This window comes from Mchenga conophoros, linkage group LG3 (genome assembly GCF_057382185.1).
Source record: "Mchenga conophoros isolate Kocher_MC1m ecotype Shallow Benthic linkage group LG3, M_conophoros_male_GT1.1, whole genome shotgun sequence".
Lineage (NCBI taxonomy): Eukaryota > Metazoa > Chordata > Actinopteri > Cichliformes > Cichlidae > Mchenga > Mchenga conophoros.
Window position 1 is genome coordinate 33065028 of NC_140528.1, and position 15870 is coordinate 33080897.

The 15870-nt window shown below is 41.4% G+C and overlaps 1 protein-coding gene across 1 annotated transcript in view; it reads left to right on the forward strand.

Annotated features, from left to right (window-relative positions):
- Positions 1 to 15870, forward strand: part of LOC146578245 (spermatogenesis-associated protein 20-like) — a 66052-nt gene that overhangs the window by 7569 nt on the left and 42613 nt on the right. The window contains exons 12-13 of the mRNA XM_085257713.1: positions 2878 to 3046; positions 12489 to 12697. Coding sequence (XP_085113839.1) covers positions 2878 to 3046; positions 12489 to 12697 — 378 coding nt within the window. The remainder of the gene's footprint in view (positions 1 to 2877; positions 3047 to 12488; positions 12698 to 15870) is intronic.

Consider the following 15870-nt stretch of genomic DNA (forward strand, 5'->3'; position numbering starts at 1 on the left):
CTTTTTTTTTTTAATCAATTCAATTATATTTATATAGAATAGAATAGCCTTTTATTGTTAATGTACACATACAACGAAATTGTGGGTGCTCCACACCAACTGTGCTGGAGCAAAATCTAAACTGTACACAGCAGGAATAAATAGCAAACAGGAGAAATATATACAATCAAGAGGGATTTATACAAAACAAGAGAAAGGCACACAATAGAGAACAAAATAGTTGCAAAGTGCTTGGATGTAGAGCAAAGAAAAGACTGCATGTGAGAATGGCCCAGGGGAAGAAGCTGTTTGTAAGTCTGGAGGTGCGGGAGGGCAGCGGGGCAGGAAATTGGTGGTCGGGGTGCACCTGTGATAGATCTGGTTTTCCTGAGATGGGAGGAGCTGGTGATGGGCTCAAAGGGTGGCAGAGGGCAGCCAGTGATTTTTTTGAGGTGGTGTTAATTACCCTCTGTACAGCCTTCCTGATCTCTTTTGTGGCCCCTGGGTACTAAACAGCCAGGCAGCAGGAGAGCATGCTCTCCACTAAGGAGCAGTATATAGCTGTCAACTCAAAACAGTCCCCTGAAGGATCTTTATATTGTAAAGTAAAGAAGCTACGAATAATAGAGAATAAAGCAAGAATCAGACGACCCTCTGCGAACAAGCACTTTGGCGACAGTGGGAAGGAAAAACTCAATTTTAACCAGAAGAAACCTCTGGCAAAACCAGGGTCAGTGAAGGGCAGCCATCTGCTGTGACTGGCTGGGAGTAGGGGAGGAAGATGGGACAAAAGACAGACTGAAAGTGAGCCACAGATTAGTAATAACTAATGATTAAATGCAGAGCATTATTGGAGCACTATGAGCTCTGTAAGATAAGATGAGAAATAATTAGAAATTCATTTAGTAACTTCCTGTTCTCATAAATTTGCCTAAATATGGTCATTTTTTGGACGATAGAAAATTTACTCCCTTCTCAGCCCCCCTCTTTAGTCCTTTAATCTTTTTTTTTTTTTGTACCTTAAATGGACCAAACACTCCTAGAGTGGTGATACCCAATACATATGTCTGCATTTTGTACAAAACCAAATTTGAGATATCAGAAGTAATTTTGCCTGTTTAGCTGGGGATAGATAATTTTATCTGAAGTAAGGCTGGCTGAGGTTGTGATCCACGGTCAGTTTGTTTTCTTCAGTAGATGCCAGTGACAGAAACTCAAACAGACAGCACACAGCACAGAAACTATAGCCATGTACTGCTGAGGACACAGTCAGCGCCAACATGGATTTCAGCCACAAAAAGGGATCAATATCTGTTTAAGTGTACTTTATGTTTAGGACATTTCCAGGCTTTTACCTGAAGAGAAGGCGGTGCACTCAGTCAGACTCCATTGACAAAACCAGTAATTTTACCTCCCAAAACAGCAGTAAACACAGTTGTTTGTGTGCTCCTACCTTGATTGGTCAGTTAGTGTTGTGTGACTGGTGAGTTAGGGGCCTTTCATCTGAATTTCATCTGTCCCACAGAGTAACTGCCAACCTACACTTTCTTTCTTAACACAAATCAACAAATGTCATCTGTTGTTACATACAAAGTTTAGCCATTAATTTAATATAAAGCTTCAAACTTAGAGTTACTATTTATTGTTGGACCTGCACTGTCTCCCCCTCCATGCTGCAGGAGAAAGTTGGACAGCGACCTTTAGGTAACAGTGCTAGAGTGCACCACTGGAAAAGCTGTGACTTTAAACATCAAACTATGTCACTATGAAGGACATGCACAAAAAACAATGTCAGTGACGTAGTAGTTCAAGCGTTTCACGATCGGTCACAGTTCTGAGCTTATTGCCTCAAAATGACAAAAGTGATGTTGACCTTTGGGCACAGTTTGGGTTAAGACCAATAAGTTGATCACTGTGTGTAAGTCTGATTAAATTCTGACCATTAACACAGGAGGAGTCGCGGGTCTTGTAAATTGTGCACGGCTGTGGCATGAGCTCATCGATCCTTTGGCTGGATTAGCTAAGTATCGATAGACAGCTCAGCCTCGTAATCAGAGGCAGTGATCTGTCTGATCAGGGATTCAGGTTGCAGACATGATCAAAAGTGTAACACAGCGTGCCAGAAAGGAGAAGTTTTTCTGTGGGATGTTCCACAATGTGACCATTAATTCCACAACGGAAACAGACACCTTACATTATATTAGTTGATAGATTATGAGCACTTCTTCTTTTCTCAACAAGACAGTTTGATTCTGATTATGTCAAGTTAGCACAAGCAATTTTATCAGACTGTCATATATTTACAGTAAATACCGCTCATATTCACGAGCACGCCGTTTTTCTGCAGTGTCAAAGTGTGCGTAGATTATTACAGACACTTGTCATTTGGGATTAATGTGATGTCTCCTTAGCACTGTTTGTCCTGCACATTGTCTCAGATTCGATTAATTACAAGAGAGCACACATACACAAGTGCACCCACGAATTTGGCTCCCGGGGCTGACGTCTCAGACAGTGTGTGTTAGTGAGGTAATGAAGCTCGGCGATCCTGAGAACTTTCCAATTAGACGCAAGACTCTCTGTCTCCTCTCTAATGAAGAAACCTTGCCATTAATCACCTGTCCTCTGCTGCAAAACTTTGAAGGCGAGGCTGTGCACTCACTAGGCTTTGATTTACTACATAAAAGACGGGTGGAGGGAAAGCGGGAGGAAGGATGGATGCAGATAGGGACAAGAGGAGGAACAGGGGGACTTCAAAGGAGAGAGGGGGGGATAACTAAATTGGAAGTGTGGCAGGGGCTACATGTTGATACCTAAGCAGTGAGTATGTCATTTTATTACTTGGTGACCTCAATACACTCACCCTCAACGACATCACCGTTACTTTCTCCCTGTTAGGCCTGATGCTGTCGGCCTACGCTCGCGTCGGAGCTGTGCTGGGAGACAAGGACTTGGTGGAGAGAGCAGTGAAGGCTGGGGGTTTCCTAAAGGAGCACCTGTGGGACGCTAAGCAGCAGACCATCCTTCGATCTTGTTACCGTGGAGACCAGATGGAGGTGCAACAGATGTAAGCGAGAGAAAGTTTTGATGGCTCAGTTTTTAAAAGCTTTAATTCAGCGATCATAGTCAGAATGAGAATCTGATGACAGCTGGTTGCTTGATGCTTTTGTTCACATACATGTCAGACTAGACCCACACAGTCCTGCAGTTTTTGAATATTTAACTGTGACTGAAAGCTGTCAGAGGATGTTTGTCCTAACCTTGATTTGGATTTTTGAGAGTCTCAGAATTTTATTCCTGATTCGATGCATCTGTAGTACAAAATTCTCTCAGAGACACTGCATGTGTGCTTTTTTCCTGAAGTTTAGCGAGCCTCACGGGTAGGGCATAGAGTCATTGCAGGTGAGGCGGGAAGGTTATGGAGTGAAACCAAAATGAAATGAATATGATTTATGGAAAGTAAAGGTTTGCTGAACCCACTGCACTAAACAAGTTGTGCTAAATTGAGTCCTCCTCGGCCGAGAGAGTTGTTGAATGTTTTAGTTCTTATGAGAAAGCAGAAGACCACAAAGGAAATACTCCTGTATTTGTCTGAGTTTCCTTCGCTTTCTTGAAGTGTTTGCTAGATTTATAAGGTCTGATCCAGTATTTGGGCCCACAAAAATGAAAAGCCTTAGCTGATTTTGGGTTTGGTTGATTTCTCCTTTAACATATTCCTGTTGTTGTGCCTCTAGACTGTTTTGAGCATTTTGCTATTTTTAGGTTTTAGTGGACACTTGTGCCTTCATCTACTGGATCTTCTCCAGCGGTGATCCTTCAACTTGATTTTCATTTTTGGGTGGCAGACAGAGTTCCCAAGGTGGCCGAGTTGTAATCAACGCGTTGCCAGAAAAAGTTTGAGTTTGCTGGAACACATCAGAGTTCTGGTTGTTTCCGCTGGAAGTTCTCTCAGGGGCCTTTAGACGTCACATCATAACGTCAGGTTTCTAATCTCTCACTCTGTGGTCTAGAATCTCAGTCTTTCTACCTTCAGGCTGATGACTGTGTGGTCTTTGAAGACTGTCCTGTTAGAACTGGAGACCCAGGCCTAATTGCAAGGGATGATCCTCCACACCAGGATTTTTCCAGATGTTGATGATTGAGATGATATGAGGTTATAATCTTGAGCTTCTCAATGCCAAATGACAGACAGCTTTGTCCCTTTTGTACTGTGTGACATTGTTAAATAGGATGTGGAAAATGGTTTTTTTTCCACTTTGTAGTAGAGGAGCGGTACGCAGTAGTTCTGTACTGAGATGGCTGTTTATATGCAAACAGGAAACGGTTATATCTGGATAAATCAGAGAACATGTTCACATGCATTCTAGTAACCTGGTTATAGCAAAGCCACATTTACATGCTGCAGGTCAGTAATTAGTTTTTCTCTTTTAGTTTCTATCATTTTGTCTATCTGAGACAAGACTGGCCCTGTGTTAACTGGGTTAAAGACGCCTGTTGAATGACTCGTGATGAGTTTTTTTCAGCCTACATAGCAACAGTACAAAATCTGTTTTGTCTTAGAATGACTGTTTTCTTTTACGGGGTGCCGTGTTTGATTTTTAACCTTTTACAGTTAAGCCTAACATGAAGTGGAAGATGGCACAGAGTTAAGCTAATACTGTTAAGCTTAAGCTCTGGTTTTTGTGTTGAAATGGCCAAGACGACCAAATACAAACAGAATTTCTCATCAGTGTGACAAACACAGCGGAACGAACAGAGTCTCTTGTTGATTCTACACCATCACTCCAGGTGTCCCCGTTCTGTTGGCTAGCCCTATGTCCTAGTTACTACGAATGAGTGAGTATGCAGTATGGCCGAATCAGCAGAAAAATATGCCAGGAAGCCCACATCACAGCATGAAATGCATGCAATTTTAAACACACATATAAACAGATAGACACCACGAGCCTCTGTCTTCCACAGCCTGTGTCTCATTCATAATGTTCCAATTCAAGATGGGGTCGGCACTGAGAGTGCTTACCAAAGCCCTTTTCTCAGGGCTGGTTTACTTTCTGTACATTGGTAAATCACTCTGTCACACCAGGCCAGGCACATATGGGCCGTGCGCTAATTTACCAGGAGGAATAGTAGGTGCTCGGGCTAACTGGGTTAATAGGCCGTGGTAATGTTGAGGAGCTGATCATGAAGAGTATCACCAAGGTCTTTAGGAACCAAAGGAAGGCATGACAATGGATCCAGTATAGCCATGGCAAGTGGGTCACTGGTGATGTTGACTCGTTACTCAGGCTGCTGCTGTAGCCTCTTCAGCACTACACTTAGCAGAGATAACTTCTCAATTAGTTGTTTTTTTAAGATTTCTTTTTTGGCATTGTAGAATTATTAGACTGCAGTCTACTCTGTACTATCCAAAGTAGGAAGAAAGGGTGGGGCCAGATGAAATTGTGTGGGGAGAAATGGAGCCCAGACCCTTGTTGGGGCATATGTATTGCCTGGTCAACCAGCTGACCTATAGTGGAGCCCCCTAATTTATTTTATTTTGTTTTAGTTTAATGTTAGCCTTGCATCAGGCTCGCGACCTGTCCAGGGTGTACTCTGCCCGTCGCACTATGGTAGCTGGGATAGGCTCCAAGCCCCACCCCCCCCAATGCCCACCAATTTGATTTGATTTTTAATGATGTTAGTTTTAAGGATGGTTTGTTTTCATTCAATGACTGTTGCAGTTTAAATTAAATGTTATTTTCTTGTGCTAAAATGAATCTGGCTTTTTAAGCATGAGCCTGTCATTACTGTGTGGGTCTGTTTGCTTGTTTTTCCAAAGATCACAATAATATGTAGTAATGCAAATTCAAACTTTTTGAGCCAATAATCAAATGTGATTTTGACTGCACTCTAATAGTGTCATAAGCAGTTATTCTTTTTCCACCTCACTGCCGTTCAATTACAGTTTTATACACAATCCCACACACGCTGATGGGCTGGCGCATAAAGAGCAATTAGATGAGGGCATTCAAATTAATTTCAAGGGTCTGCAGAGTATCATAGGCTTCTGTTAGGGTTAGCTACATTGTTTTATTAATGACTCAGAAAGGGGAATCTCCTTCTGTGTGTTTTATTTTTGTCTCTCCTTTGTTCACAATTGTGTTTTTTCATATGTAATTGACTCCTCAAGCAGCACGTTCTGTGGGACGAGCAAACATATTAAATTAGACTCGAACATAAAGGTCAGTGCTGTTGTTAAAACGATGGGACCCGTTGCCTTTCTGTGACCCACATCACTCCAGTAAGTTCCTCCATCTAAGCTTTATTTAGTGGGAAGTGAGTGCCTGTGTATCTGGGAACCATGATGAAGCCATCATTCTAAAAGTGTCCCCCGCGGTGCTATGATACAGTAGACTGACAAGGTGTTTTATCTTTGCTCTCAGGGAAATGACTCATTTAACACGGGCTGTTGAAGGTGTGAATAAAAAGGCTGTCGAGTATTTCTGAAAGGCTTTTTACATTTTTGTGTTTGTGTGTTAGTGAGGTCGTCTTTAGCGCTCGCCTGTGGCTGGAGTCACCCCAGCCAGATGACATGTTGCTGTGTGACTGAAAAGGCTGTTGTCCTCTTTTGTTTTGTTTTTTAAACTAAGAAAACAAAAATGATTCAGAAGCTGGCTTAGTAATGTCTGTGTGTGAGTGTAGGGAAGGTTGAGATTGTGTTCTATTGAAAAACAATATTTGATGTGTCTGATGTTAAATGTAATTTAAAATGTTTTTTTGTTTTTTTTAAGTTTTCAATTTAAAGACTTTGCACCAGCAGACACTCTGTGCCAATACTGCAGTAGTTTTCTAAATCACTGCATAGTGTGGGTGTTTCTAAAGACCCAGACTTCATGAGGCTCATGCAACAAAGATTTTAGGGAAATAAACTTCTCATTATTATATATCAGGGCTCTAGACTAACTTTTTGCCATGGGCGTACCGGCACAAAAGTTAGGCGCACACAAATTGTATAATAATTGATATAATATAATGTGTTTTTCTGGATACACTGTGCTTTTTCAGCATTCAAAGATTGATGACACCGTGTCAGAGCACTGGCTATGAATTTCAGAAGGATCAGGCCTTAACTTAACAGAAAAGTTAGCAATAGTTCTTTTCCTATTACAGCTACATCCACTTCTGTCGGGCCTAGGCTGCTCACTAGGGCTGGGTATCATCACTGATTTCTATAATCCATTCGATTCCGGTTTTCAAAGTCCCGATTTGATTCAACTTAGCCTCAGACAGTCAGAAATATTATAATTCTGATCATTTATCAGTACTGACTTCATCAGCATTGTGAGCATCACAGCAGATGCCTTTGTGTGAAAGTAACTGAGAATAAAACACAGAAAAACATGAAGGAGATTTTCCTGGTCTGGCTTTTTATAGCAGATAACCTTAAAAAGATTCTACAATGTTCTGCATATAAAGTTTAAATTTCTTCAGTATTGAACAACAGAAAAAATAGGCTTTCTTGTCCGAGGTCATTTAAGTGAAGAAAAGAAAAAGAAAAGAAAAAGACAGCAGCCACAGCGCTGTAAACAACGGTAGACTGGTGGGTAATAAGCGAATGAATAATACAGAAAACAGAGATTGGAGACGGGAAACTGTTCTTGAAGTACAGAGAGAGAGAGAGAGAGAGAGCTAGCTGTGCATGAAGTGTGATTTTAATAGTCGTGGAAGCAAAACAGCAAAATTTGTGACGACATTGATCAAATGTGAAGCGTAGTTTGCTGCTTCTTTGGTGAATTTTGGTTGGAGAGACAAAACCTGCAGCTCAGAATCAGCGCAAAAAGACGTAAACACAGCGCGGACCGGACGCATCAGAATCGCTAAGCTCCGACAGCGTGTCCGTCTACGGGCCGTCGGGTGAGAAAGCCGAGAAAGACAAAGCTGATTCTGATGCGTCGGCTCTGTGTTTACGTCTTTGTGTAGAATCCGTGTACCTGCTCTCATCTGCTGTTTGGTTGTTGTTGAAATGGTTTTGTGGCGTTTCTGGCAAAACACAGTTATATTTAAAAGTCAGGATTTAATGAATTGATATCGCTTTATTCAAGCTACTCACCTCCCACTTCCACCTGCACTTTCAACTGGACCACGGCCAATCAGAGAGGTCCCGCCCCTGACTATCTCTGATTGGTTTAGTCCACGATAGGGGCAAAATGTGTGTCTGTTGTTGACCACAGGGAAGGTTGCATATTTATTTTATTTTATTTTTTTTTGCTACCCGAACATTTGGTCTCACAGGTGTAACCAAATGTTTGTTTTTTTAGTCGCACCACTGAAAAATTTGGTTGCATTTGTGACCAAATTGGTCGCACTCTAGAGCCCTGTATATTAGGGGTGCAACGATACACAAAATTCACGGTTCGGTTCGGTTTGATACTTTGGTGTCACGGTTCGATATTTTTTCGATACAAAAAAAATGTTCATGCCTTTTTAATTTGTCATTTATTAAAATTATAAATATATATTTTAACTCAAAAATACAGTTTTTAAATTTAACCCTAACCCTTGTGCGCGTTTTTTATTTTGACAGCGAATGCGCACCTGCGGACCACTTATGTGCAGCCCTGGTTATATAGCTCGTCATATTGCAGCCACAGAAATTCTTTTGTCCATGAAACCATAAAGCTGCACTTTCTTTTTGCCTTATAGTCTGATTTGTCATAACTTCTCCGTTTTGTGGTAAGCTTTTCTTTGGCTGTCACTTCTTCACCCTGACCTGTCTTATTTGGCTCAGCAGAACTAAAATATATATACTGCTACTTTTACACACGGACTCACATAAGCTCAGCGATGCTCTGCGCGATCAACCTCTCACATGTTTAAGCTGCGGGAGATTTCACTTGTCATGTTTGCATAGTAAGCTAACGATTAATAAGACGATGTCAGAGGAATTGGTGCACAAATTATCATCACTCACAGATCAGTGCTGTCATTGCAAAGTGAAAGCAAAAAAACAAGCGCAAATTCAAACGCGATTTCAATATGTCACATATTGACAGTGGCTCACCGATGCCAATGACATAATTACCCAGCTACATTTCTGAAAGAATGCAAAAGCATTGACATATATTTTTCCTACAATAGCCCGACGGGCAGGGCAGAGAGATTTTTGTAGCCCGACTGGAAAGATCGCTAGCCCCAGGAGGTCAGGCTAGCGATATTGCAAGCCCTGTATCTGATTGAGGAATCACTCATCTTTGGAAAAGAGAGTTTATTACAGAGAAATGTCTCTTTCCAAAATAAAAGCTATACTATCCGCTTCTTCTGGGCTATATTCTCAGCAGCATAAGGAGAATCATGTGCTAACAGCTGTCTAAATGACTCGGCTAAAGTTAGTAGCATGCTTGTTGTTTTTGTCTTTGCACTAGGATGATGTCGGCATAAATGTGCAGTCATATTCGTTGTGTTCCCACTAGTGCTTTCAGGTTAATCTCGTTGAAATGACCTTAACGCCACAACACGGCAAATCTCCGTTAACGAGCTACCGCCGATCACCCTGTGCATGGGGCTAGACGGCCAACACGTTAACGAGCTAACTGCGCTAACACACTAGTTAATTAAGCATTGCATGGCACATCCAACATACTGTTTTACTTTAGTCCATGACTCGCTTACCTTCAGGGTCATACGTCACATGAAAACCAAAATAATTCCAAACGCCAGATCTGAATGAGGGTGGGGGAGGTCCATGTTACAAGGAGAGCTTAACTTCTGTCTCGCTAACTTGCCCTGCGCTCTTCCTCCTGACTATGCTGTCTGTGTGGAGCGCTCAGTGGATCTGCGCTCGACAGTGCAGCCTAGGCGGAGTAGTCGAACGCAGATTCACTGAGCGCTCCACACAGACAGCATCGTCAGAAGGAAAGTTGATAAAATAAATTACAAATTTTGTATTGTTCGATACATATGCGTACCGAACCGAAAGCACTGTATCGAACGGTTCAATATCGATACGAATATCGTTGCACCCCTACTGTATATATATCTGCTTTATAAGCTCAGTACTGTGCAAAAGTATTAAGCCAGTGTAAAATTTCTTTATATTTTGTAAGGAAAGTGGGAAATGAATGCAGCGATTTACTGAAACGTGCAAGCATAAATGGAAGTACAGAATATGAGGCAAAAAACGAGTTTTCACAGTTCTGTCAAGCAATAACTGGAATGACCAGATTTATTCTTCAGCACAGCTTGAATTCTTATGGTCAAGATTTCTTATAATTTCTTTATCAATCTCAAGGAATATTTGTCTGGGCATCTTAAAGGACTTGTAACAGGGTTCGTACGGGTGCTTGAAATACTTGAAAATGCTTGAATTTTAATGTTGTCTTTTCAAGGTTTGAAAAGTGCTTGAATTTTTAGATGTGGCGCTTAAAAGTGCTTGAAAGTGTAACTGTATTTCATTCACCACAAATAACTATCTGATTGAATAGTTTTCTTATCAGATAGAGAAATAATATGAGTCGCAAAATGTAAAAGAAAAATTTCCCCGCCTGGGCTGCCTTGCGTCTGTTTCAACGTGTGACCCCGCCCTTCCCTCGGACAGTCAGGGATGAGTGCGCTAACATACCTGTAGGTTGCTGTTTTAACGAGTGTTTGATGGAAAACGACAATGGCGGAGTTTGCGCTCTCCAGTCGCGTGATAGGTGAGTCCTAGTAAATAATTTTCCAGTACGTGTACCCCATATGGAAAAGATATATAGATACAAACTTTATAAGATTTATGTCTTGTGTGAAACTTGTATGAAAAGTATACAAGAGTGAAAACAGGTATAAGATCCCTTGAAAATTATATAAATGAAACTTGTATGTTTTGGATACTTACTTACATCAAGTTGCTGGAAGGAATTATTTATGTTTCAAACTCAAAAAACAACGGCCTCCTTGTTGACAAAAAAAGAAATCACATTCCTTTAATTATATAGAAAATATAAGAAAAATCATTTATTTGCTATGTGTAAACATAGATCAGGGCCTCCTCCTGGTGGGACATGCCTGGAAAACCTCACCCAGGAGGCGCTCAGGAGGCATCCTTGTCAGATGCCCGAACCACCTCAGCTGGCTCCTTCCAATGTGGAGGAGCAGCAGCTGTACTCTGAGCCCCTCCCGGATGGCTGAACTTCTCATCCTATCTCTAAGGGAGAGGCCAGCCACCCTTCGGAGGAAGCTCATTTCTGCCGCTTGTATCCGCGATCTCGTTCTTTCGGTCACTACCCACAGCTCGTGGCCATAGTTGAGGGTAGGGACGTAGCTCGACCAGCTGCATCACTGCGGCCGCAGCACCAATCCATCTGTCGATCTCCGGCTCCCTTCTCCCATCACTCGCGAACAAGACCCCGAGAACCTTGAACTCTTCCACTTGGGGCAGGAACTCATCCCCGACCCGGAGTGGGCACTCCACCCTTTTCCGGCTGAGAACCATGGCCTCAGATTTTACATAATAATCTATATGATAATTGTAAGTTTACAGGGACTGAAACGAGTGAATAAAGTGGCCAAAGCCACTTCAGAAAGCCTCAGAACTTTTGCTTAAGGCCAATTTAAAAATAACAAGAAATTCTGGCTCCATGGAAACAAAAGAAAAGAGGGGGTGGGTCAGGACTTTTGCAGAGTCCTATACTGAGTTGAGTTGGCTAGAACAAGTGCTTTTGCTCTGTGTATGAGTTGGCTCATGAATCAACCTTTTTTCTGGGGAAGAAAAGCTGCTCTCTGACTCCTCACCTCTCCATGACCTTAAAGTCATGCACTTTATCTTCTCCAAGTGCACCTCCTGTTTTTAGCCTCTTGACTGCCAGCCATCAGCCTCTCATGTCACAGCACTGTCTGGCCTCCTGTCACTGTCTGTCCCCATGCACTCACTCAGACGGGGTGCCGTCATAAGAATTGGAGGGGAAAAGTAGCACGGGGTGGAATAACCCTCGAATTTAGAAGCTGATTTGCAGCGACTCAGTAGCAACATTGTGAAGGACAAGTCTTGAACAATAAATCAGAATCAATTTCACTGACAGAGAATGATTTGTAAAATTGGGAGAAATTGGTAGGACAAAAGAACTCGTCTGAATGAAGTGGAGGAGGAAAAAGAGTTACTTCAAACGTCAGACATCTTATGTATGCAGTTGTGTGCCTATGCGAATGTCTTTGCCTTTACTATAGAAACACAGATGAATAATTACACATTGAGAAAAATGCTTCAGGAAGTGATTATACTCAGCTAACTATGTGTATTATAATGTAGTCGTGGATTGTCCCAAGTATCTCCTTCAGGCTCTTTGTAATGCCTTTGTAAGGCAGTCCCTGTTTGTCTTCCTCAGGCAGTATAAAAAAGTAAAGCATGGAATGGAGAAAAAAACAAAGCAAAACTAGTTCACTAAAAGTAACTCATGTCAACGCATCGATCAATAAATTCTTAATGAAAATTGTCCTGATTCCCACTCTCCTCTCCTGCTCCTCTGATTTTCACTTTCTCCCTCTGCGCTCTGCAGATCTCCGTCTATCTCTGGCTTCCTGGATGACTATGCCTTCATCATATGTGGTTTGCTGGACCTGTACGAGGCCACGCTACAAACAGAGTGGCTGCAGTGGGCTGAGGAGCTGCAGCTGAGGCAGGACGTGTTGTTCTGGGATGATCAGGGCAGAGGCTACTTCTGCAGTGATCCCACTGACAGCACAGTACTGCTGCAGCTGAAAGAGGGTGAGGGATGGATGCATTAGCTGCTTTTTTTTTTTTTTTTACCATAGGAACATTTGAAGATGCTCAATGCACTTAACTTCAATAAGAACTACAATATCTTACCCCCAGCAAAGTCCCTGCTCAGGGGGGTTGGCACATTCTGGAAGTTTAGGGATGTGTGAGTGGTGACTGCTTTTTGTTAGGATAACTTACTTTTTATAAAGATAACATTTAAATCTGGCCCAAGCACAGCTTTTGATTGCTCTGTTTGAGCAAGACAAGAGAGGCTTACACAGCTGGAACGTCTGGTTTGCCATGTTTTTAGAAAGTCTTGTCAGAATAGCTGTTTCTACATCAGTGAACTAATTTGCCTAATCTCTGAGGTTCTTCAGACTGAAGTGGAATCACATATGAACAACAGTGTAAAGGAACCTTTTCTTTCTTTGAAGTTTCAGGGACAGAATAGGTACCTGGAGTGGAAATGTAGGTGCTGATAGATTGGTAGATCATCTCAGTATGGGTGTTGAGGCAAACATGATTTCTTTCTTATAAAATGAAAATAAACTACTTAGATATCTGAAATCTCTGTTATCTTACCTGTGTCTACAATATTAGTAGTGAATTTAAATACATAACTCTGGAAGACATTACCATCATGTCAGAGCATGATGGTAATGTCGCCTGTGGCAATTAGGAATCCGCAAGGAGTGTGATTTTACAGTGTCATAGAGCGGACAATTTGAGTGATTGTACTCTGAGCTATAGTGATTCATACGTCTTTTGTTTCTAAAATATGAAAGCCAACAAAAACATCACAGTTTGTATTTAGCATTTTTTGTGACTCATACTGAATAACTAACTTCTTCTGTTTAAAAACTTGCTAGTGTTTTTGAATGTTGTATTTTAACCCTCTAGAAATCTAACTGCTCTGTAAAGTTTCAACATACACTACATATAAGAGATATAATGTAGCTACCTTAATGATCTCACACACACACACACACACACACACACACACCGACCGATCTATAACCACTATATGAACCCTATAGTCAGCTCCTCTGACTTTAAGTCCTATGGATAATATACAGTTTATACAAAGAGGCAAATTAGCCATGGAGTCAAAAGTGTGTTAAATGGAAGTCTGTGGTCTTGAATAGCTTTAAGTGGGTCTTCAAGGAACAACAGTTTTGATATTAGACCTGAAGATTTGCCCAGATTAGTAACTGAAAGGAGCACGAGTGCTCGAATGCAGTGATTGTGTTGTTAGATGAGCACAGAGGTGATCAGGAAAAGTCTTTAACGTCCATTCTCCTGGGCTCACAAATGTCTGTAGAAAACTTAGGGTAATTTTGTTAAGCAGTCATGTAATGTTTTTTTTTTAAGCTTCCAGCTGCTCCTGTCAAGCAGTAGAAAAATAAGTCAAGTGATTAACAAACTGAGAAGGGTTCAAGCTTTGGATACACATGGAGTCAAATGTGACATCAGAAAATGATGCCAGTCGACTAAGCAACAGGCCGAAAGTGCTACAGGCATGTACACACATCTGCTGTAATATTGGAAGTTCTGTTGAGCTGTTAGAACATAAATAACAAACTGGTGCTGCTACTGTGGGGCATGTGGCAAGTGTGTTTAAAGATGCAGGTTGGATTGACAAACAGGTGAAAGATTAATAGCACTACTGCAGAATACCGCTGCGGCTCAGGCAAAGTGTGAGGATGTAGCTCAGAGAGATGAATAAATACTAAGTTTGAGATGTGTCTGCAGAATTGGAAATTGGCAGAAGTTGACCACACTGAGTTAAACAAACAGAGGAGGCATGAATGGATGCTGAGTTACTGGATGAGCGTAATCATTAATTGCTCATCTTTTCATGTACCGTCCATCTCTTTCTCGCCTATGTATATCTTCCACCTTATTGATCGATTTGGATCTTAACACGATGGAAGCCTCGTCTGTAATATCTCTGTCAGTCTCCCTCTATTGCTACACTTTAAATGTTAGTGAAAAGGCAAGAAGGCACAGATTGGTGGATAGACTGATGAATAGCTGGAGGATAAAAGAGGGGAGCAGAGGAGTATTGACCTCCTCCTATCTACCTTCAGCACTGTAAAAGCCTCACTCATTCAAGCTGAACCTCTTCAACTTGAAAGCACTCAAAGACTGATGCTCTGATTCTTCGGCTACTTTGATCACCAGGCCTGTCAAATATGTCTTCTTTCTGTCTCTCAGTCCATCTGCTCCTGACAGGCTGGAACAGGACGACAATCTGCAGTGGGAATCTCAAACCCACCTTCTGCTTCTGCCTGCTCTCATCTTGCTTACATCTTCATTCTTTTCCAATTATTACATGTTCTTCCTTGCTGCCCTCGTACTTACCTTTTAGCCTTGTAGGGTTTGTTTCTTTTCCTTCCTCAGTATGGGCCTTTTCATGTTGATTACAAATATAAGCACAATTGGGCCGCAAATAGTTTTCCTTACAAACAGTACTAGAGTGTTGTTTTGTTTCAGGCTATTCGATAAATAAAAATCTGTTTTCTGCTTGAGGAAATGAAACCCAACCCAGAAACAATCCTACTGATTTCCCAGTGACTGAAGTCTTGTCTTTGACCTGGTCCTGTGCCTCAGCTTTACAATGATTTTGAACCTGGTAAATGACAAAACAGGTGGCATTGCATTAGACTAGCATCAGCATGGTGCAGGAAACCTTTGAGGACAATATTTTCAGCAATATCTAACATAATATAAGTGATTGATGGAGCTGTGATGAGATGTGGGACATTTGGGCCAGGCCCCTAGTGGACAAGCTGTGTAAGGCCAGTATTTATGTGTTTGTTCGTTATTTATCACAAATGCACTGAAAATATCTGATCTAATCTAAAATTGGCATATAACTGTAGAGAATAAATTGAATGATTAAAAAGGTTAGAAATAGATTGAACAAGGTACACGAATGGCCACTAAAAATGAAAAATGTTGTCTAACCTTGTTTTCCACTAAGAACTTAAACCTTTCCTGCAGTGGAAAGTTTGGAGTTTTGTAGAAATAATTCCTTTAGATGCCTAAAGTTTTGCTAATTAAAATCTTCTTATGTAAAAGGTAGTGATGAAACAGTGTATTACTATAGAAGTAGAAGAAGTAGCACTGTGCAGACAGACTGACAGCCTGCTGTTTCAGAGATTCAATCCTGAATT